Source organism: Corapipo altera, unplaced genomic scaffold (assembly GCF_003945725.1).
Source record: "Corapipo altera isolate COAL_440 unplaced genomic scaffold, ASM394572v1 180, whole genome shotgun sequence".
In the NCBI taxonomy this organism is placed as follows: Eukaryota; Metazoa; Chordata; class Aves; order Passeriformes; family Pipridae; genus Corapipo; species Corapipo altera.
The window spans coordinates 3002352-3026097 of record NW_020884915.1 but is presented as its reverse complement, the minus strand read 5'-3'; the positions used below and the strand labels follow the sequence as shown (position 1 = coordinate 3026097).

General features: G+C 40.8%; 1 protein-coding gene across 2 annotated transcripts in view; it reads right to left on the bottom strand.

The window, feature by feature from the left end:
• Positions 1–23746, bottom strand: part of ADAM12 (ADAM metallopeptidase domain 12) — a 182842-nt gene that overhangs the window by 40723 nt on the left and 118373 nt on the right. For both annotated transcript variants that reach the window (XM_027655327.1, XM_027655326.1), the window contains exons 6-11: positions 22065–22248; positions 17645–17710; positions 16713–16784; positions 15210–15379; positions 13947–14031; positions 8529–8677 (exon numbers count right to left, since the gene is read on the bottom strand). In XM_027655327.1, coding sequence (XP_027511128.1) covers positions 8529–8677; positions 13947–14031; positions 15210–15379; positions 16713–16784; positions 17645–17710; positions 22065–22248 — 726 coding nt within the window. The remainder of the gene's footprint in view (positions 1–8528; positions 8678–13946; positions 14032–15209; positions 15380–16712; positions 16785–17644; positions 17711–22064; positions 22249–23746) is intronic.

Sequence of the window (23746 nt, the reverse complement as noted above, 5' to 3'; positions counted from 1 at the left end):
GAGTATGTTTCCATCATTATGCTGGGAATTTGGAATTCATTAACACCAATTAAAACTGGACACTGTGTGCTTCATTCTCCATGCACTGCACTACAGATTTATCCCTGCAGGTTGAAAACTTTGGGGTTTTTTTTTTGATGAAACAGAAAGCTGAGATAAAGGGAAATGTCCTTATATGATTTGTTCTCATGGGTCATGGCAATAACAGCACTGCAGGAGAAAAATGTCCCTCACAGAGCTATATTTTCTATGGATATTACAGCAACAAGATGAAACGCAGCTGAGCTCCCCCATTCCAGCATCCAGTAAAACTGTTCCAATTCTGGATACACCTCAGAGTAGAAACCACGACTTGTCCTTAAGTATCAGCTATAAATAATCCCACCAGAAGTAAAATGTGTTTTCATCTGAGAAGTCACCTCTGTCCTTGTCAGCCTCACTTACAGAAAAGTCATGCTGTCAATCTGCACGAGTTCTCCTTGAGAATACACCAGGAAAGCCAAATATTTTCACTTCTAACAGCACATCTACTGAAATGGGAAAGACTAAACTAAATAAAAAGCAATTTTTTTAAAAAGACCTGCCCCATAGCTCTGAATGCTAATTGTTACCAGTGACCCAGTCCTGTAAAGGATGGGGAAAAATTAAATCTATTTCAACCAATGCTACTAATTCTTTACCACAGATCTTATTTATCACAAAAAATAAAAATATCTGTAAGGTATGGAAGTTATTAACAAAAAAGAAGGCCAAATGCACTGCAGATATGGGGTTACTTGGAGTGAAGGAAAAGACTGACATAAATCTATCCTGTAATCTCGTGGCTGCTTCCTACTAAAGGAAGGACCAGAATGCAATGTGCTGAATTACTGGGGCAGAGGGATATGTTGTTTAAGGTTTTTTTTTAAGAAAAAGCAGTTGCACTGCTGGCACAACAGACCTAACTCTGTCACAAGTAATTTATTACATCAGTATATCAACTTTATTAAAAAAAGAAAAAGACAACAAAGAAGTCTGTCTTTGTGCCGAGCTCAGCTCAGAATGGTTTGGAAACATAAACAGCTTCAGAGTTTAATTAGAAACTGTTTACATCTGAAAGATAATTTCATTTTCCTCAAATTGTAACAGAGGTAATTCCAGATAGTTCTACTGGCTCCATAGTTTAATGTCTCTGAGCTGCCAGACTGAAAAATGCAAAGTGAGGTCTGAACAACTGAGAACTGACTGAGAGGGGTCAGGAAATTCTGAGCTAAGCACTAATGGTTTGATTATCCAACATTTAACAGCTCTGCAGCTACAAGATGCTGTGAGATGTCTAGAAGGAAAAAAGAGTTCCAAAAAGAGTCAGCAAACTAAAGTGTCCTTTCCCACACTCTGTTTCTGATTTCTGTCCCATTCTCACCATGACCTTTTGCATTTTTTAAGCTTTATATATTTATTTATTTTTAAATCTTGTGAAGTGTTGGAATAAGTGTTTTTCCCTTGAAGTTGACTTGGTAGCAAAGCCAAGATGCTGTTTTTCCATGACATACCTGACTGTCTCCTGAAGACAGCGAGTTGGAAATCTCTGGAGGGTGTATATTTTCATAGCCCAGATCTGTAGGCTCCAGTTCAGGGATTGAATGACCAAAATGATGGTGACCTTATATCCTGCTTCCTTGAGGTCATTTTTCAAACAAAAGAAAGTGATTGAAACTAATACTTTATACAACAAATGCCATGAATAATTAGTATTTTCCTAACTTGTCCTTAATAGATTTTAACTATGTTTTATTTATTTAACTGCATGTTTATAATGTAGTTAAATAAATATTTTCTTGTATGGTAGTTCAGAAATCACACCAGAGCAGATGACAAAATAACAAGGCTCCCCACAAAACCCTGGGAGAACCAAACCTACTGAGCAAAACAGTTCTCCAGGGGGAATCACTCCCCCCCATCTAACATGCAAATATACATTTGTGGAGGATAAAATCAGCATTACTGCTACTGGCCTTCTTTTGATGTACAGTCCTAAAGCTCATTAATGGTAATGGGTGATACACGAGGGAAGAACAGACCTTCAGCACCATCAAAGGACATCAGTTGTGTAACACACTTTGCTGTTCCCCCAGACACCGCCCTTGGGGCTGAAGGTAACAGAGAAGCTGCTGAGCAACCCCTCACCCTGACCCAGCCCTGCTGTTCAGTTACCCCAGTTGCACCAGGATAACTGGACAGCCAGACAGACCACTAAGAAATCCTCATTAATATACATTCTTCTGCCTCCACAAGCCTTGCTGTTAATTTGGATGACTTCCATCGTGATTATCACGTAGCCCCACAAAATGCCGTTCCAGCTCAGCAGAGATGGAGCAAAGTGCAGCACAGAAGCAAGCCAAGTTTAGATCCACAGGCCAGTTTCTCTGCCCAAACCCATATTTCATGTTGTTAGCCAGAAATATCTGATGACTTTTGGGTAGAGAGCCTGTACATAGATCCCACAGTTCACACACCCGTGACCTACCATTTAACTTTGCTTTAATAGGGAGAACATAGACCCAATCCAAGTTGTGACCCCTCAGTGGCTCTGGGGAGCATTTCCAGATGCATCCTTAGATGCCAGCAGTTTGAGAAAGAAGGAATGTAAGAGCTGCTGGACTCCTGAAATAACAGCTGCATGTCAATGTTAAACCTTCTGCCAATCCTGCCCCTACACTGAGCATGAACTCCAGAGAACTCTTCAAACCCTCAGCACTGCAGAAGTTGGATCAGAGCATTTACACTGACAGAATCAGTCAGACCTTCAACAACGTGAAACAAGCATGAAATGGGGATGGGAGAGGAAGAGAAAGCAAATAAGTGGCTATTTTAGATGTCTCTGGTACTATACTTGCTACCAGAGGGGCTGTCAATAGAGGGGAGCCAATAAAACCAGGGTTTCTTTGCCAGCAGAAATGGATGTTTATTTATAAGACAAAATAAAGTGTAATGCACCTCTCCTTGGCCACTGAAGTTAACACACCAAAGGAAAGCATCAAATGTAACTGTTTCTCTTCCAGATCGTGCAGCACTGCATTTCCAAAACAGCTGGGAATTGGCCTGTGATGTGCAACAAAAGAACAAATGTTTCCTAAGATAATCCTTGGATGTCAGGACCACTTCTACAATGAACCCATGGATCAGTTCATCACCAATGAGGCAAAAAGGAATGTTCACATTTATGCTATCTTCTGTGCAGCTTGCTTAGAGCCACTTTTTAGCTACTCACATGCATCTGGTACTATTACTCTGGAAAAAACCGCTCTGTTTCTACTTAAATATTTTATTTAGCCTTAATTACAACTGACGTACTCAGTGTTCAGTGCAGAATATCTAATTACTCCTGGAGGGAATCAAAATCTTCTTAATACCAATGCTCTTTTTCAGTGGTATCTGGAAGTAGCCCACCTGATGGTCCTTCTCATCTTTAATTTGTCCCCATTTCTCCTCAGCAGTTCTTAGATGGAGTCAATTAGTTCAATTTGGGGCTGTCATTCATCTGATTCTTAACAGATCACATTTTGCTCTCTTTGTCATTCACAAATATGTTGCTTCCCATTGGCTGTCTGCTTTAATTCTAATAGAAGAAAACCCACTACTGATAATAGTATGGGTTTTTTGGAGTCATTAAAAAATGTCCCCTCCAAATTACAACAGTAAATGAACCAGGGGTTTTCTATGTGTGATTTCTACTCTGTACTCTTTCTGTGTTCCTAATTGTTCTCCTCCTCCAAACCTGGTCTCCAAAAACTCAATAACTAAAGGGAAATTGTGTCCTAAAAGGCAGTTACTCAAAATTAGCTGGTCTTTTCTACCATAAGACACAGTTCCATAAAAATCCTCCAAAATAATGATCTATATCTGAGAGGCTGAATTGATCTCGTTTCTCCTTTCCCTTCACTTGTGATCATCAACTACACAAAACACAGGTATTTCCACCAGCAGTGGCACAGCTCCACTTCCCTGTAACACAGTTATGTTTATCTGAGTAAATTCAATTTAAAATATGACTGAATCGGAAGGACAGAGTGACTTTAAATTCTGGCTGTGAGAATGGAAATGGTAACACAAGATCCAAGATAAGAATAAGAGGGGAAAAAAGACAGACGTAGAGGAGCTCAATTCATTCTTGACTTTTCAAAAAGAACATCACACTAAACAAACATGACAAAGGGGAGCTGCTGTGTTGAGAAATTCTCATAGAGAATCTGCTTCTTTGTTTATGTGACTGGCCCAGCCCTTCCTGTGTGGCACTGAATGGCTTTCTGTCCCTAACGCTTCGTGCCATCACTGGGATGCAAACCAGAATATGCCTTGGAACTCCTGGAACAGAGGAAAAAATGGTCTACTATGGATCTAGATTATAATAAAATTTCCCTAAGAGATATTCTTTCTTTTAGAACTCCGTTAAACAAATAGCAATGGCCAAGCCCTCTCTCACACATCAAGTTCTGCACTTCTTAAATATCTGCTACTTGTTTCATGTCTTGAAACAACAGTCCTTACAGTATTTTCTTTTCCTAGGAATTTGTCATTTTAACTTATTTTGAATTCATTTAATCTTTTCTCCATCACAGTTATTGAGGAGAAACTTCCAGGTCAGTATGAAGTGCATTCCTAGTTTCTCATTAACACCCAAACTAAGAAGGAAGAAATGGAAAGATGTCAAGGAGAACTTTCTGTGAGGGGGAAGGAAGAACAAGTTTCCAGTGTGTTCCGCTTCCCAGATAACAAGTTGGCTGAAGAATCATCTATGTATGAACTAGTAGAGCACAGGAGTTGCAAGGACACAGGGATGTGGGTGAGGGGAAGTATCAACCCTTGGGTTTACAGGAGGGGAGAAGACTAACTATGAAAATTGTGTTTCCCTTATGGCTGGCAAAAAATATCAAGCATATCTGAACCCTTAAGCTTTCAACTACTTTGGGGGAACTCACCTAATTTCAACTCCCGTGGAGGTACCTGTGCTAAATTTTGATGAAGGAGGACATATAAAAAGTGCATTTCCAAAATTATTAAATACACTAGCACTGCTAATTGGCAGCATTTTGCTCTGCTTTGCTAAATTCTGCTGATAGTTGCAATGGTACAAATCTAGACCAATGTCTTGGGTTGCATCAGAGCTCTAATGTATTTATCTAGTTGTCAGGAAGAATATTTTCACTCCTAAGAGTGGACACTTTAGGGAGATATTTGGAAAACAAGTGGAATACTGAAATGGCCTCACCAGCTCAGTCTTGTCCCTTAGTTTTCAGATACTTTGATCTCAGTATAAAGACTCACAAATCTCTAGTACTCCCTATATCCTTCTTTTTCACTGGGAGCAATCTGTGGTCAAAACAATTTAAAAAAACAAAGGCATGTCTCTAAAACATATGCATAAAAAAGAGAACAATGTGTTAGTATTAAATATTTCCATATTGATACTATTTTTACAGCAACCTCCCACAATTCTACAGAGGGATTAATGTGATTTTCATAGCAGATATTTGAATCTCTAGAAGTCCTGGATTGACATAAACTTAGGGAGTTTTGTACCTCATTTCATGTCATAAAAATATATTTTGCTAAAGTAGCAGTTCCTGAGGCATTTGTAGCTCAGACACAACTGACACACATCTTGGTGGTATCTTTCAAGAGTAAAAACTGTAGGAAGCTCATTAAAAGAGAGATCCAACAGAGTTTAAACACCACAGTGATCCTTGGAGATTTTTTTTCCACCATGAAGTAATTTCCAAGACCTCTTCAAAGACTGAAACATTAGAACTGAAAGAAATTACAATAATCGATGAAATCCCGTTTAAGTAAAAAGCCTTAAAACATTCCCTTTTGCAGCACTGCCACACCAATGACTCCAAAGTTAAGTTCACAGAGGCCTTTCTGCTATAACTTAGATATTTCCTATGCTTTTTAGGTCTCATATAAGGACTTTTCAGTGCTTTTTACAGCAGCTTCAGCCTAAAGATTTTTTTTATTGCACTTATCAAATCTACCTTAAAACAATTAAAAGAGCACAGAGTGAGTGCAATGAGTAGACTGAGAGAGCAGGCTGTCTCCCTAAAGTTATGTGGCCTCTCTGGGATGCTCTTTGTTTTTATTTTTTTGCTATTCTAAGAGTGTATTTCAGGTAGGGAGCATTCATTTGGACTTCCCTTAAAAAACATGTGCTTCCAGAGAGGAAAACTCTCCAGTGTTCCTTGATTAATGGTGTTCAGAGGAATACTACTGTTGGTCAGATGCTGGGTGAATAAATATTCAAAATGTTAATTTTAAATGGGTAAAATGCAGTTTGGCTTGAGGCACAAAGTATTCTCCTGGAATGTTTGTTACAGATCGACAGCACAATATGAAGGTAGAGCCTAAGGCTATAAACCTGGTGTTTAAGTTTCCATTTATAAATCAATAATCACTGCAAACAAAACAGCCTGCTCAGGTCTGTGAAGGCCACAACTCTTCCTCAGGCACAAGTTTGGTAAAAATCCCAAGAGACCTTTGCAAAGTGTGACTGACACAGCCTCCCCAAAGCCATGGGGTGCTGGAGGTGGGCACAGGGAAGCACAGCCCGCAGAAACCCCAACAGATGAGCTGAGCTGCTTGGAGGAATGAAATATCCAAATCCTCATATCCTGAGGAATACACAGAGTGGGTACAACCTTGCTCTGCCCTTGCCCTGAGCCAACCCGGAGCCAGGTGTCTGCACTGGCACATCCAGCACCGAGGACAGTTCAGATTCACCCAAAGGACTCAAGCGGGGAGGGCAAAATGAGGGAAGAGCTTTCTAATGTCACCTTCAGCAGGTGAGTTCAGAGAGTATCCAGAAACTTCTGTCCTGAGAGTATCTCTGTGTTTATTCCAAAGTGGAGTAGCTGGATGCTGAACCAGTGACTCAGCTGAGATGACTAAAGCTGGGATGCACCTTCCAGGAGCTCAGACTCAGGCCCTGCCTGCCCACTGCTTACCAGCTATCACCTCACCTCCAGAGCCCTGTTTCCAACCTCAGTTTGTTCTCATAGTGTGTTCATGAGCCCTGACATGCTGCAGAACACAATTCCACATGGATAATTACCACCTATTGTTTCAGAAGAGCCAAGCTATTTTTCTTTTCCAAACTGTGGAAATCACTCTCATTCTCCTCCACTCACACAACTCTCTTTTGCTTGTCTCTTAACTTGCTGTGCTTGGCCTCTGGCCAGAGTTCCTCTCTCTGTCCTGATGGAGAGTGACAGCTTGCCTTTGAAGGAAGGCCAAGGCTGCTGTTGGGCTGACCAGCAGGGAGCAATCCAGCCCAACCCTCCCTGGCCTCTCCCAGATTGCTCCCCTTCTTTCCCAGAAACGTAGTCTCGGAAAAGGCAGAGGTTGAGCCCATCACATTTCCCAGAAGAGGTTTTTAAGCAACAGATGAACTTTAATCACACAGAGAGAACACTGAAGCTGGAAGAGACATCAGACGATCATCTGGACCATTCTCTTGCCCTCAGGCACATCCAGCTGTACCTGCACTGCTGGCAGGTATTTGCCTGACTGGTTCTTACTGGCTTCCAGTCACAGGCAGTACAATTTCTGCAGGCAGTCCAGTCTAGCACATCACTCACCATCAGAGAGCTTTGGTAAATCTATTCTCTCCTACTTCAATTTAATCCTATCAGTTCTAGTCTGAATATGGGCATGGACAACTCATCCATCATACCCTTCACTTCTAACTGGAGTTTAAAATACAGCAAAGCAAACTGTCACTGGTTACTCTGGCCAGGGTGCCTGGACTTTTAGTGTCTACAAAACTCTGCCCTTCTCCCTTGACATAGTGCCTTTACCATCAGCAGAGCAATCCTCCAGTACTGACACAGAGAATCGTGGAATATCCTGGGTTGAAAGGGACCCACAAAGATCACGGAGTCCAGCTCCTGGCCCTGCACTCAGAGAGATGACCACAGGTTCATTGGCCTTATTTCCCACAGTGTCTTATCTCTTTCCTTGGAAGATCTCCCTCCAGCCATGGAACAGCCCTAATCCCACCAACTTCATGGGTTTAATTTGCTCATATGCTAAAACTGCTGCACAGTGAAATGCAAAATCTTGTGCAAAACCAAAGCTTGTGCAAAACCAAAAACCTTCCCTTTGCAGAGAGTCTAACAGTGTATTTCCTGCATTACTATATTTCCTACACACTCATCATAATCTTGGCCTTGGGATGTTGCTCATTTCCTATTGTGCAAGATGAGAAAAGGTGAAATTCTGATTTTGTTTGGCTGTGGTTAGTTTTTTAATTAACCACTTGCTGACAGCATTTTTGTCTCTCACACTGGTGAACTGCAAAGGGAAAGGTACAGGGGGACATGTTATGCTCTGATAACACATTTAATTGTTTCAGCTTCAGGTGGATAACTGAGAAGATTTGACAGGTGCTGAAAGTCTTTCCTTTTTTTACCTTTCAATGTTCCTGAGGCACAAAATGAAACCACAAATGTCCCCCTGTAACTGTAGCTTGCCAGTCCTACCCCTGCACTTACCCAGTCGAGGGGTTCATGATGCAACCCCCTTTATCAGTAGATGCTTTGCAGTTGCAGCCCCTCTCCAACGTATCATGATTCATCCCAAAATTGTGCCCCAGTTCATGAGCCAGTGTGACTGCTGCACCCAGAGGGTTTTCAGAGTGATCCTTAAAAAAAACCAAAAACCACAACCATAAGAGAACTAGTCAAGTTAACATATAAAACCAATTCAAAATACACATTCCCCCTCTAAGGTCCTATTGCTTGTCCTTTGAACTGATTTATCAGCTTAGCTGAAGTTACTCTGTTGTTAAATCAACTCAGTTTTAAATTCATCCACATATACCAAGCGCAAATTGGGAATTTCAGGACAACCTCTCTGCCCCCCCCAGTTTCCCCAGTACAATGGACATTTGAGACCAATTGAGCAGCTCTGAACATCTGGGTTGCCTCGTAGAGTTTAAAATTCCCTGTTCAATAAACCCCCCAAACTCCCAAGACATGGAGTGTTGTAAAGGATAATCATTTGTGGGTGAGGATGAGCGTGATGAGTGAGAAGATCCTTCATGTCAGGAGGTAAATTACAAATGCAGCAAGAGATTTCACTCAGTCAATTTAATATTCTTCAATATTAATAAATATATCAATAAATTTCTTTAATATCAGAATGTCCAAGATTTCACAAGCTTTGAAAGAAAAACCAAGCACCTTTGGAAACCTCCTTATTAAAATGAAAGGCCAAAGGAGGTTAAAATCTTCCATGGCCTTTTATTAAGAATTATGAATAAATATTCTAAATGTTGTGAGTGTCAATTTTAAATATCAACGCTAATCCCTGTTGAAATGCTGATTTTTGGGACAATTATTTCTGAGATATTCACCTCATGATCCGATTACAGGCTGCTGATCAAACTGATGTTTTGTCTTAAGCACTAGGAGACCTTTCCACATTGATCATTTTCCTTGAGGGAAAAAAATCCACTGTACTTGTATGAAAGCTTTCCCTAAAGGCATAAACATGTAATACAAGTGCATGATCCACTATTTATCAGTCAGTAAATGGAATTGCTATGTGCAGCTGCCTGCTCTAAAAGCTTGTTTGAATATATTCACTTTAAATAACTCTTTTAGTATCATCTAAGCAAAACTTCAGACTAAAAAGACAGGTAAAACTGTCTGAAAAATTATCTATGTATTAATGGAGGCCTTAATACATGACTTGGGGTAGATTTAAAAGTTTCTTCTTTCATTTGTCTGGGCTAAATTTTTTTTTAGTAAATCATTTCTCAAACAGCAAACAAAATAAAAAAGAGAATACAAGAAACTCTTCTTGCTGCATTTGTAGTAAACTCAAAGCTTCTCTTTTTGGTTTCTTCATGAGTTTTAAAATCTTAATGTAAAATCTTGTGACAGTCAGGTCGTGGGCAGTTTGTCCTGCACATGCCTACATATGGAGATGTCTTATCTAGGTACTGCTCAGACACAGATGGATTTATCTTTGTACCTAGTAATTTATGGAATATGTAGAGAATTCAATGTCATTGAACCTGATGTCATAAAAAGAGAACAGCTTCTCATTCAACTGGAAAAAAAGTGCATGAAGAAAGATTAAGAAAACAATGAAATAATTCCATATCATTTACTGGTGTACAGTAAATTACATTGGATGATGCCCTGAAATTAAGGATCTCTGGTCAAGACAGAAACTCCTCTAAACATTGAACTACCCAGACAGACAGCAAACTGAGTCCAGATTTTATTTTTCCAGTATCTTCTCTACTTACTGAACAGTGATTATATTTATCTAAATAGTATAAAGCTGGCAATTAAAAATAAAAACAAGAATTCACACAGTCCACTCCAGAAGTAGAGCATTAAATGATGTGAAGTGTAATTTGGGACTTGAAGAGGCAAACAATGATTACAGCCATGAGGTTCTCATTACTTGCTCAGATCCACTTGGAATGCAATTTTATCAGCTTCTAGAGGGGGTGTTTAAGAGAAGGAATGTGATGCCTCAGCAAAAGAGGTTATTTGAAGACAGCATAAATGAAGATTATCAAAACAAACAGTGACATGTCCCATTTGATACTGAGACTGTTTAAGTATCACGAGGACTAAAGAAATGAATAGCAATGTGACTTTGATTTATTCCACCAGGGTCTTTTAAAGTTAACTTGAGCAGTAAAAGTCATTACCAAACAGTTTCACAACCACTGAATATTCAACCATCTACTGTGAAGACATTATAAGCTGTTGCACAAAACATGCAGCTGCTTTCAGCTGAACTCTGCTTCATCCCACTGAGATTCACATCAAATCCTAATAATAAAACACTGTCACCTACAGCTACAACAGGCAAATACTTTGGTCCTGGTACTTTCCATGCTCACTCAGGGCATAGAGACAAAGAATAACAGAATGGTTTGTGTTGGAAGGGATTTTTTAAAGGTCCTCTTGTTCCACCCCCTGCCATGGGACAGGGACACCTTCCACCATCCCCGGTTGCTCCGAGCCCCATCCAACCCAGCCTTGGACACTTAAAGGGATGGGGCAGCCACAGCTTCTCTGGGCAACCTGTGCCAGGGCCTCATCGCCCTCACAGGGAAGAATTTCTTCCCAATACTTGATCTAAATCTCTCCTCTATTAATTTAAAACCATCCCCCCTTGTCCTATCGCTCAAAGCCCACGTAAGAAGTCACTCTACCTTTGTTTTATACAGAAACTCAGAAATATTTTACTTTTAAATCCATGAATTCAGTAGGCAATCTTTTGAAACAGAAGAATGATAACTGACTCATGTGTCAAAGACCTGCTTTAATATCAACTTCTCTTTGGTCTTTCTATGACACTACAGAACCATCACAGCAAAATAAAATTATAATGGTCTTGTTAAAGCTTCTCCCACTTTGATGATTGCTCTCCCCACTTTAAGTTTCTCTTAAAATTAGTGGGAGACCAGATGTCACCTACTGAGAGAATTCAGGGCCACAGAAAAGTAGAGATGGGCAGGCTCTCAGGGAGGCACGACAGAGGAATTCAGATCATACAGTGGAGCTGACTGACTGCAAAAAGAGTCGGGAAAATTGGATCAGACAACAATGACTCCAGACTTTGCATTCAAATGTCATTTCTGATGCAATCTCTCATCTCTTCTTTCAGCACAGTTTTTAGAGTGTGGGAGTTGTTGGTTTGAGTGTTTGGGGTGGGATGGGTAAGAGGTTGGCTGAATTATGAGGTTGGCCAAATGTTCTGTTGTCCAGTGTTGAGACATTTGAGCACCTCAGTTTCCCAGGTTAACAGTTGTTCATTTTTTTCATAGAATCACAGAATCTTTTAGGTTGGAAAAGACCTTTAAGGCCAACAAGTCCAACCATTCCCCCAGCACTGCCAAGGCCACCACTAACCCATGTCCCCAAGTGCCAAATCCACATGGCTTTTAAATCCCTCCTGGGATGGGGACTCCACCCCTGCCCTGGGCAGCTGTGCCAGGGTTGGACAACCCTTTTGGTGAATAATTCTTCCCTAATATCCATCCTGGAGCAACTTAAGGCTGTTTCCTCTTCATTTGTGTATCTTCCAAATGCCAAGCTCCCTTCTATAGGTACCAGTGTATATGTACATCTTTTGTATACAGCTTGATCAGCCTTTGTGAACTCAGGGGGAAGGTTGGACAGCTGCACATTTGGGTTTTGGGGGTGAGTGTTTGCTTGGTTTGGATTTGGCTGAGCCTTGAAGATTTGCTTGAAGAACTGGGAAACATTTCTAGTTGTTCTGTACAAAGATGAAGTTAATTAGCACCTCAAAAGCTTAAATTCACTGAGGTGGGAGTCTCTAGGTAACATCGTGCTCCCCTTCATGACCAAATCTGCAGGATTCACACACAGACACTGGGTTTCTCCTAGACATATAAATCAACCCCTTCTGTCAGAGACTTGAAAGCACTCTAAAGAAATGCTGATTCTTGTTTTCTTGTAACTGAACTATCTGTAATTTTTTTCTGTTTCCAGAGTGAAGAGGACTGACCTGGTAGTAAATTACACTGTAGAGTATTTTAAAGTTTATGTTAAAAATTAAAAGGAGGAAAAAAAAATCATCATTAAGGCCATCTCTGACTGCAGATAAAGCCAAAGCAGTGATTGCAGCCCTGACAACGAAATGGATAAGATGGGGCTGTCTGCCTCTTATAATATGGCTTTACCAAGACTTGGAAGTGCACTGGGAGACCTTCTTTTTTTAATTTCTCTTTTCTTCTTTTTCCTTTTGTACCTTTCACCCAGGTACCCAGTGAATAACTGCTACAACATCAATTAGAGAGAGACTCAGCTTTCAAAGCCACCAAGAGCCTGAAACCTTTGTCTCTTCTACAATTTTGATATGACTTCTTGAATTACATGATTTGTTTCCAACTCTCCTACACCTCAGCCTCGCAGCTGACCTTGTAAATTCTCCCTATCATCTCCCTGGGTGGTAGTTAAGAAGGAAGGAAATGCAGGAGGGATGGTATCTCTGGGATTACCCTGCCAAGTGGATTGTCTTGAGGCAAAAGCCTCATTGTCCTGGGCTCCAGGTCAGCCCATGAAACTCTGAAGAACTGGGAGCTTTGGGACCATGCAAATGCCAAATGTTGTGGGTTCCTGAGCTACCACCTCATTTATGGAGGATCTGCAGCTCAGGTGTCCAGCAGAGCTGGAAAGACTCATCACTACATCACCTGAGGTGCTGGAAGTCCCAAAAGAGCTGTAGAGAAAACAAGGGTTTTCATCAGGTGCAAGCTGAGCTCAGACAGCATCTAAGGGGGGTTTAGGAAGTCCCCACCCCTTTTTATTTACAAAAACCTGTTTGAAATGAAAGAAAAATTAAAATTCTGAAAGAAAATACTCCAGAACTATTCCAAATATTGGCTAAGTATGTTTATCATGTCTAATCATCTGACAACAGCATTACCAGTGAGAGGCTCAGGTGGAATAAATACTGTCATGGTTTGTTCTTGCTGTCTGGCAATGCAATAAAACCACTGCTGTAGAGATGGAAAATAAGGCCTAACACAGGAAACTCTATAAATATAGAATAAAATCAATATAATAAAAGATTCAGGACAGACTGTTGTTGCCTGTAACACAAGTATACCCAAGTGTCCAACAAATACATCTTCTGGTTCTCATCCTTCCCAGCACCTCAGCACCTGATTCAATGACAACTGGGAGTATAAACCCCTTGCAAAGAGGGCATGCTGTATTTTAATGCAATATTTTGATTTTTTTTTCACTATGGAAACTATCATTTACAAACAATCTGAATGGAGATATAAACAATACTGAGACTGAAATCAGGACAGATAGGCTGACATTTGGGTTCAGGACGCAGTACCATAAAACCTGACATGGTGTCACACCAGTTGGGCCAGTTTGGAGTGCTGTGCTTTTACCACTTACCATGACAACTCCTCCAGACTGCTCTGCAGTGCACATGCTCATGATGGGTGCCATGCCAATGGTGGTCCCTTGGAAGTACACCCCGCTGCAGGAGGGTGGGAGAGGAGAGGGAGAAGCACAGAATCAATATTCAATGCCAAGATACCTCCCTGCTATTTCCAGTCTCCTGTTTCTGACAATCTCAAACAAAGATTCCGTTTCCAATGTGTCAGCTCCTCACATTTGCAGGTTTAAAACAATAAAAGCACAGATTATCTCCCTGAACTGACAACAACAGCACCCCTGCTACGAGGAATATCCATTTGATCACTGTCCTTTGGGTTTACTGCTCTAACAGGACCCTTCTTGCCTTTCTTTTTTCCCCCTTTCTGAAGTTGGGAATAGAAACACAAACATAAAAATAACTTCTCCAGCTCAAAGAAGGGTTATTGTAATGCAGTGGGAAGTTTATATGCTACTTGTTTTGATACACAGCCTAGAGTGTAATAATTCCAAACAAAGTATTATTATACATAGAGAGCAATCAAATATCTCAGGAGAGACAGTTTGGAAGAGCTCAATTTATTCTTACACAGCTAATGTAAGAAGTAAAGAATCCCTTTTAATTACTAAGACATCAGGTATGTTTATCTGTTTAATACAAAGAATAGCTAATTGATCAAAATAATACCCGACTGAAGAAAGAGGGTTTCCTCTTATTTTTTTTTTTTCAGGAATGCTTTTACTTTCATAGAATTGTAGACTGCTTTGGGTTGGAAGGGATCTTTTTCCATTACTTTAATTCAAGAACCAGCAGCAGGATAAAATATGTGTATGATTTAATTTCTATATCACAAATTCAAATGAAATGTCCAATTTAGGCTGCATTTTAATGTTTACTGAGGTCTTTCCACTAAGAAACAGGCTTCACACAGAGGCCTTTTAACTCCACATTTGGGTGAGGGCAATTTTTTCAGTAAAAATTTAGACTGAGCCCAGTTTAAACTGCTTGTAAATTCCTAAGCATTTAGCAGCTAATTACACATCTACTGTTCTACAGGAGTTGTGTTCACGACAGGCTTTGAGTGACAGGGTATTGCAGAGCTGGGCAAGGAAATTCATCTGCTGAAGGGTCCTGTACTGTGTTTTTATGTCTGCAGAGGGGAAAGACAAACCCTCAGGATCACAGATGTTCCTTCCAACAGTGTAGCCAGTGGGGAAGGATTGAGCCCATCTATTCCCAAATCACCAAAATCCCAATATCAAACACGGTGCCAAGTTTACCTTATGAGCTGGGCGTTGTCGTGGGGTTTACGAGGTAGCAGTTTTAGCTTTCTCCAGTCCAGAAACTCATGGAGGCTGGTGAAAGGGTCTTGAGAAATAGAGCACTTATCCATGTCATTCCACACTTCCACTCCGACCAGGGCTACCCGGATATTCAGTGGCCTGTAGAACTAACGGGGAAAGAAAAACAGAAACATGTCTCTAAAAACTGTTTTAAACCACACTGGATTAGAATATTTCAACAGAAACATAATGAGTCTTTCTTGTAGAAGTTAAAACAGTGTCTTCTCCAGGGCAAAAGTGAACACTTGACAGGACATAGACAAAGTATTTCCCTGACTTGCAGAGGGGAGCCAGGCCAACATTAGCAACGGAGCTGAGATAACAATCCTAATGTGAGACTAATGTGGAGAAGGATTCCAGAATTGATCAAGTCCAGATCTGGCTGACAGTCTGAGAAAAACACACACTAGATCTTTGTCTTGTTTCTATGCACTACAGCCATTTGGATAACAGAGGCATTTGTCGAGCAGAAATTAAGCATGAAACAAAGAATATATTGCAACATGCAAAATTAGTTTTGAGCAGGTAACATATAAACACCTGTCCTCCAGTAATAAGTCAGCCAGACAATTATGGATGAGGTAGAGGTGTCTTCAGCAGCTTGTTTTTAATCAGGAATGCTTCTCCTTGAGCTATTGCCCTTGAAGTATCACTTGATAAGTTCTCAGATAAATTAAGACTCTCTCAGTTATAATTTCACTACTGGACTCCTAATGTTTTCTGGCTGTATGGCCCAACAAAAATAAACTCCAATTTGCTCAAAAACCACTGTACAGGACTCTTAGCCTTTATTGTTAAGAAATGACGTCAGAACAAGAAAGAATCCAGTGTATGTCTCTCTTATTGCTCTCAATATGAGCCATCAACTTCTGCTTCCTTAAACACTGTATATTTCTAATTCTGCCATTTTCCTTGGATTCTACATCTTATTAACTGTGTCTTCACAGGTCCTTTGCTGGCCTTACAGTTGGACCTTCCCTTGTTGCTGCAAAGGACTTTCTTCTCCAAATTCCTCCTTAAAATAATCCTTTTATTTTCTATAGGCTGTTACAGAGGTGATTATCTCCACCCTCCTCCCAGGCGAAAAATATCCTAGCTCTAAATTGTGCCTCTCTTTAGGAACACTGCTTCCACAGACCCATGCATCCCATTACAGCAGAGCAGAGCTCATGGCTTAGTATATTCAAGGGCATACAAAATGTTTAAATTTACTCTTTTGATTTGACTGGTTGGAGAGAAACATTGCTCTGAAACACTGGAGTATTAGGAAAGCTACAGGGTTAGCTCCTTGAAAGGGTGAGTGGACAAGGTTGTAAAAGGTGCTGATCTGAGCACAGTGTCTTTCTTAATTTACTACTAGAAGAAACACATATTTCACAGCAACATCCCTCAGAAAGTGTAGTAAGGTTGGAAAAAGTGAAACAATCCTCATATTCCTACCTTATCAACGTAGTTTGCAATTTCTATCAGCCTCTGCTTGATTTTTTCCACATCTTTGCCTTGTCTCTGAAACTTGGAATGCAAAGAATTAATGTACCAGCAGCACAAATACCACAGTTTCCCCCAACACCCACCTTACTCTACCAGCACATCAGGGGTGTTTGGGAATTACAGGGTGCAGCCAAAAGCTGTCAGCAGACGTGCTGGATTCATGGGAACACAGTCTGCCTCAGAAAAAGCACAAGTTATGGGATAGGACTTTGGATCTCATGAAAAGGTTTTAAAACCTCTAAGTCTTACACAGAGATCTTTTAGGGACTGAGGTTTTGGGAAAAACGCTCTTCTCTTAGTGGGTCTCACAGTAGAGTGGTTGCAATTCCTTGGCTGGCAGTGTTCAAGGACACACAAAAAAAAAATTAAGGAGCAAAATCATTCAAACCAAGATTTAGATCTTTGCCTGCCATTCAGCTCATGGGAACATTTCTACAGCCAATGCCTTTTCCTGGCTTTGAAGCTGTGTGTGCAAACCATCGGGAAGTCAGTCGTGTTCCCTGAACTGTGATGGTAAAGTGCTGCTTCAAAAGCACTGACAGCCCCACTGAGGGCAGAGAGAATGGCAGTGAGAATTTAACTTGCTCAAGGAGACTCTGGGCAGTGAATTAATATTTGGCTTTTATTCAATACTGACAGATATCCCTGTTATTTGAGAGTCAAATTCCATGAAGTATTGCAAGACATTTTACAATTGACTCGGTGTTGTCCTGTCTTAATAATTCCTTCCATTGCTTAGTCCTAATTAGGGAAAATTATTTACTTCTGAAAACCATCATCTTATTGGTTGAAGTACATTACTTGCAGTACCGTGGTAACTGATTTGAGTTAACCATTTCCTACCCAAGCTTTCCATAACTTTTTATTTTTAAGTTCCTTACCTCCCGATTATCTGCCACAATAACAAGCTCCACATACTTTGTTGTCTTCAGAGTCTCCCTCTTGTACTGTCAAAAAATCATGAAAATTGTATTTTGTTTTCAGCCTCAGTACAAGAAAGTGCTTGCAAGAGGAGATACACAATATCTCAGATTTCCAAAGACTTCCCTACATATGAATTTGTGTTGTATTCCCCCTCCTCATGGAAGTTTTCCTTACTTACAAAAAACCCCCAGGATTTGATCACAGAAAGCAGGAGAGTGGTGCAAAATCTCTCTCAGCCTTTCAGCTTTCTGCAGTTGAAATGTTTGAGTTATCTTTCCTCACAGGAGAATATCACCTCTAGCAGAAAGACCTTTGCTGTTTCCAAGGAACATTTAAAGAAGTGATGAGATAACTTCTAACAAACATTTCATACAATAGACAAACTGGCTACTAAGAAAAAAGAGAGATAAAGGGATATTGAGTGAAGTAGAGAAGAGGTCAAGAGGTCAACTGATAAATTATGTAGAAAGAAAAACCCAGGAATAAAAACTGCAGAAAAAAAGCAGAACCAACTCTCAGTGTCTAGGGAAGCAAATTAATACTCTAAAAATGGAAGGCATATATTGAATTTTGTATCTGCATATTCATATAAAAGAGCTGGTCATGATACTTGCAGTTTTAAATGCAGGTCTAAAAGAATCACAGTGTTTAGCTTAAAAAAAAAAAGCAGTGAAGAAAGTGAAATGATTTTGCAATAGTACAAATCATAGTAGAGATCCTCTGCTACCCTGAGTTTAAGTGACCTATTAATGGCTGTAAAAGTTTTGATTTACAGCAGCTGAGTATCTATTCTGTCATGTATCTGGAATAAGACAGTTAGGGAAAAGAGGTCTCAGCAGAATATCTGATCTTCGTGCCAGAACTTAAGGGGCTTAAGCAGATGTCTGACCTACTACTGACCATGATGTCTTGAACTAAACCAATGCTCTGTAACCTAAAACATGACTAAAGCTTTCCAAAGAAAACTGTTCCAAGGCAAACTGTGTGATATCCTAAGCTCAGCCAGTGCTGGACATTGCCTTCCAGCCAAATTTCACAGAGTTTTTTTCACATTATCTTTGTTATCTGCAGATTAATCATTTTGGATGTTTGGCAAGAAACCTCATGTTTAGAGGAAAGTGAACAATGTAATCTTTGGTAACTGATTTTTGAACTCATATTTAATAGCATTACACAGCCTTCTAACTGCAATAACTGGGAAAGTGTTAAATTCTATTTGGACAGTGTTTATGAACGGAGAGAGGAGTAAAATCTATTGTTAATGAACTAAATATTAAGGATACAAACCCTTCATAGGATTATACTTATCAGGGGGTCTGTCAAATGAGCTGAGGTAGATGTTCTCACAACTTATGATATTTGGGTTCTCTGTCCCTTTCTCGAGTTCTGCTGGAGCCCATTGTCACCTCCATGGGGTCATGGTGTGTGCACTGCCTTGGTGCACATGGCCCTGCCTTGTCTGCCACACAGGGCAGCAGCAGTGCCTGGTGATGAGCTGGCTGGAAGCCAGGACACCAAGAAGTCAGTCTGTCCCCTCCTGCTGCTCCTGGAACAGCAACAGGTGCAGTATAAAGGGCCTGTGATGTCTCAGAAGACTCCAGCAGAAACTACAGTGCTCTGGAAGAGCTTGATTTCATAGAATCACAGAATTATTTGGGTTGGAAGGGGTCCTAAAGACCATACTGTTTCAACCCCCTGACATAGGCAGGGACACCTTCCACTAGCCCAGGTTGCTCCAAATCCTGTCCAACCTGGCCTTGGACACTTCCAGGGATGGGGCAGCAACAGTTTCACTGGGCAACTTGTTCTCTGCAAAATACATCAGACAGGAGTGAGATGCCACATAAGGCAAATGATCACGTGGGTTTGGTTTGTGCTGGAATTGATCTCTCAGACACTAAAGTGTAACATTGTCCTGAAATTTATTACAAGATCCTGAAGAGAAATGTACCCACAAGGTGCCCCCTACCCTCTTCCAAATGTAGAAGAAAAGATGACCCAGGAAAATCCAAGTACAAAGATATAGGAAGAGCTCTGTTACATCAGTCAGTTTAAAACATTTACTTCTTACCAAGAGTAAAACTGTTTGGACTGGAGAGAGTTTGCTGCAGAGAAATTGGCTGGCAGTGTATCATCACATAAGCCTCTGGTAACTGCCTTGCATAACAAGTCTGTTCCTGAGATTTACCCAAAGGCTATGTGCATTCCTAGGATACAATATTTATTTATAAAATATACCCAATTATGACCTTTTTCAGCTTGCTCTCTGCAGCCAGCTGCATCAATGCACAGTCCACTGCCTGAGTTAATCCTTCAGGACTAAAATGAAGAGTCAATAATAAAGCCATGACAGATGTACAGATGGGGGGCAATGTGCTTTGTTCCACTGGCTGTCATCTTTCTCCCCTGCTTCTACCACAGAACTGCTATCCCATGCAACTGTAGCCATTCCTCATGCCTCTCTGCCTCAGAATTAGCATGGCTTGGATTCACACTGCAGTGGTGTAGCCTCTCTCTTTCTCTGTGACCCACTTGCCCCAAATGACTCACCTGCCTGATCTGTGTCCACCACCACAAGGTTTTTTGTGGCTACAGAGAAAATTCCATACTGCAGGTGCTGTCCTGCACATCGGCCTTGCTTTCTGTAGGATCCGATCTCAGTGGAGCTCAGCTGGAAAACACGCTCCCTGCTGCAATTTGAGGGTCCACTGAGTCATGAAATGACCAAGTATTTAAGTACCCCCGCTCCAATGGGGCAAAACATGTCTGCAGACATCTGTGCATCACCTGAATTGCTCTGCTGAGGCTCATGTTTGGATCTGGGAAGCTGAGTCTGCAGCGTGTCCCATCATTTATCTGTACTTATATCGAACCCAAAGGTTAGACTAACTTTGTGATACACTGATCTCACATTTCAGCTCTGCTGAAGAGTTGGGAGAACTGGGAGAAAGCAGTGAACAAAAATATCCCCCTGAAATTAAGACTTGATTTCTGCTTAAGTCTGTCACTCAGTGGAATTTGGAGCAGCCTTGTGTCTCCCTACTTTGTAGATCACCTTTATTCAGTGTGTCCTGACAGCTTGCTTAGCTGATGACAACACTGAAATACGAAAACTCACTCCACACATTACATTTGACAACTTCCAAAATTCCTACATTAGAAGCGCATCCAAGACACTCATTATGTATATTGTACCTATCCATATGATATGACTGTTGACAGGTTTTATAATTATGTCCACTGAACCACAGCAAAAACAGTTTTCAGATATTTAAAGTGAATTCTGGGATGTGGTTGAAGCCATCAACAAAATGTGAGAACCATAAGGGTAATAATAAATTGCTTTGACTGTATCAGTTTGTTACGTGTACACATTTTATTTCAGTGTTGCTTTGATTACTTCAGTGAAATTCAGTCAGAAGTCATGAAGAACTTGTGGAAACTTTAATAAAATTATAATAAAGTTATGAAAAGTACTTTTCCAATGCTTTCAACCCATAGGTATTTTTAGAAATGCATTTAATTCTTAAAATGGTATATGCAAAGGCTAATACTTTAGATGTAATACTTAATATTCCTAAAACATAAAATAATTCTACTACACAAATAATGTCTAGGGATGTAATTTAGGTTTTTTTCCTTAACAATTGACCAGATGCAGAGACTTAGTCCTACATGCAAGTACAAATCCCCATATGTGACATTTAATAAATGCAGAGGGCAGATTCTTATTATTATATAATTTCTGAGCACCTAAAGCAGCCTTTTCTACAGTGCTCATCCAATACACAGACAAAATCATTGCAGTATTTCCTCTTCCTGATTTTTAGCTCATTTAATTTCCTACAGTTTCTATTAGCATTTCACATGAAGTGTACTTCTGCCTACACAAAAGCAACTACAATAATACATCTGTAAAATAATATGGTGAGAATCTGTTTTGTCTGCATAAAGGACTTTCCTACCAGAATGTAACGTTTCAAAACCTGATATTAGCAGAGCATCACAGCTATCATGTTCTCCTCCACCTTGGGTGGGCAAGAGCTTTTCCAGACATTGCTCAGTATACTTAGGGGGTCTTAAATTCTGGTTGTAATCACGCAAGAAGCAAAATATATTACCATAATATGGTGAAAATAACATGTTGAAAAGAAAGTAAAAAGTAAGTTATGCATGTAGAACGAGAAAAAGTAATAAAGTTTTAACAAGTAATTTCAAGCCTGCACTTAAGCAGATGACACTGACAGTTGATGATGTGGGTTCATGGTTTGCTCAGCAGAGACTCTTTGTAGCAGAGTTTTGACAGGCAGCAATATGGAAATGCTGCCAGAGATGTACTCAACCAACCAGACATATAAAAGTGCATCATCCACCTACCCTGACAGCTTGAGAATGGTGTGATGTGTCATTGTCATCAGTTCTCGTGGTAGAGATGTCCAGCTGGTGGCCACAGGATCCTGGGGCTATTTTCAGATTCTCTGCTCGGTAGATCTTGTGTTCATTTGTATCACCTTCTAATGGCTCCAGAATGTAGCTTTTGTTTCCAAACACAATAATTCCCCTGGGACAGAGGAGAGCAGAGTAAGATGCATGGTTTGGAACTACAACAAAGTTACAACAGATTTAATAATGATGGAGTATGAGAAAGCAAAACGCTGATTTACAATGTCATGGTCGAGTGGAGCAGGAAACATCAAAGTTGTGTATTTGTCATTGCAGCACACTATACTTTAAAAGAAGCAATGGTTCACAGAAAATTTGTCTCTTCTGAAATGCTGCACTGCAGAGTAAAATTATATTTGTGTTTTATTTGTTTTCCATTCTCCCGGTGATGCACTGCCATCGCTGAGGGAGTCACGGAGCCCGTGCTTCTGAGGCCCCGTGGCAAATGGGAATGAACAAAAGCCTGGAGAAATGCCTTTGTAAGGAAAAGCACAGCCTGAAGCCATCCATTGTGGTCTGCAGCGAGCATTACACCTTTAGACCAAACACTGAGCATTGGCTCTGCCAGATGAAAGAGGCATTGCGGTGTCAGAACGGTTATTAAATATTGCACAGTGGGGCAGCAGAGGGAAACTCAGATGTATTAACAGTGTATCCCTGTTTAACTCATTTTACTGCCCAAAATAATAATTTCGACAGCAATAGCACCTGCTCTCTGGGGATCTCAGATTTTCCATCAATGAAAAAGCTCTTGCTGCACTACTTTCAGCTGAAAAGAGGAAAGAGGGGTTAGGAAGAGAAACAGTGCGGTGCTCCAAGAAAGATGTGGAAGAACTTAGGACATGTAGCAATTCTGGGTTGCATGTGCTGCCTCCTAACCAAAAACCTCTCCCCCTGTATGCTCCATACAACTCACCAAATAGAAAAAAAAATCTTTGGTTCTTGTGCTGGGTCCTGGCCTGTTATTCTAAGATGCTACAGCAAAACAAAGTTGACAAAAGGTTGGATATGTGACAGTCTGAGAGAGTTGGGGCTGTTCAGCCTGGAGCAGAGAAGGCTCCAGGGAGAACTTAGAGTGCCTAAAGGGTCTCCAGGAGAGCTGGAAAGGGACTTGGGACAAGGGCCTGGAAGGACAGGACAAGGGGGAATGGTTTCCCACTGCCAGAGGGTAGGGTTAGATGGGATATTGGGAAGGAATTCTTCCCTGTGAGGGTGGTGAGGCCCTGGCACAGGTTGCCCAGAGAAGCTGTGGCTGCCCCATCCCTGGAAGTGTCCAAGGCCAGGTTGGATAGGGCTTGGAGCGACCTGGGCTAGTGGAAGGTGTCCCTGCCCATGGCAGGGGGGTGAAACCAGATGATATTTAAGGTCCATTCCAACCCAAACCATTCTATGATTCCATGATCTTTCCAATTCTAAGGAAGCTGCTCGTTCAGCCCAGCACAGCAAAGACAAATAGTGTGGGGTGGGAGTCCATGGTCTACACATGCTGGAATAGGATTTCTGGTACCATATGACACAAAGTAGGATCATCTCCAGCAAGACCTCTGGAATGACTAATTGTAACTGCAACTGTAGACCCCAAAGTAAGAAAACTCCTGTACATCAGGACTGGCACA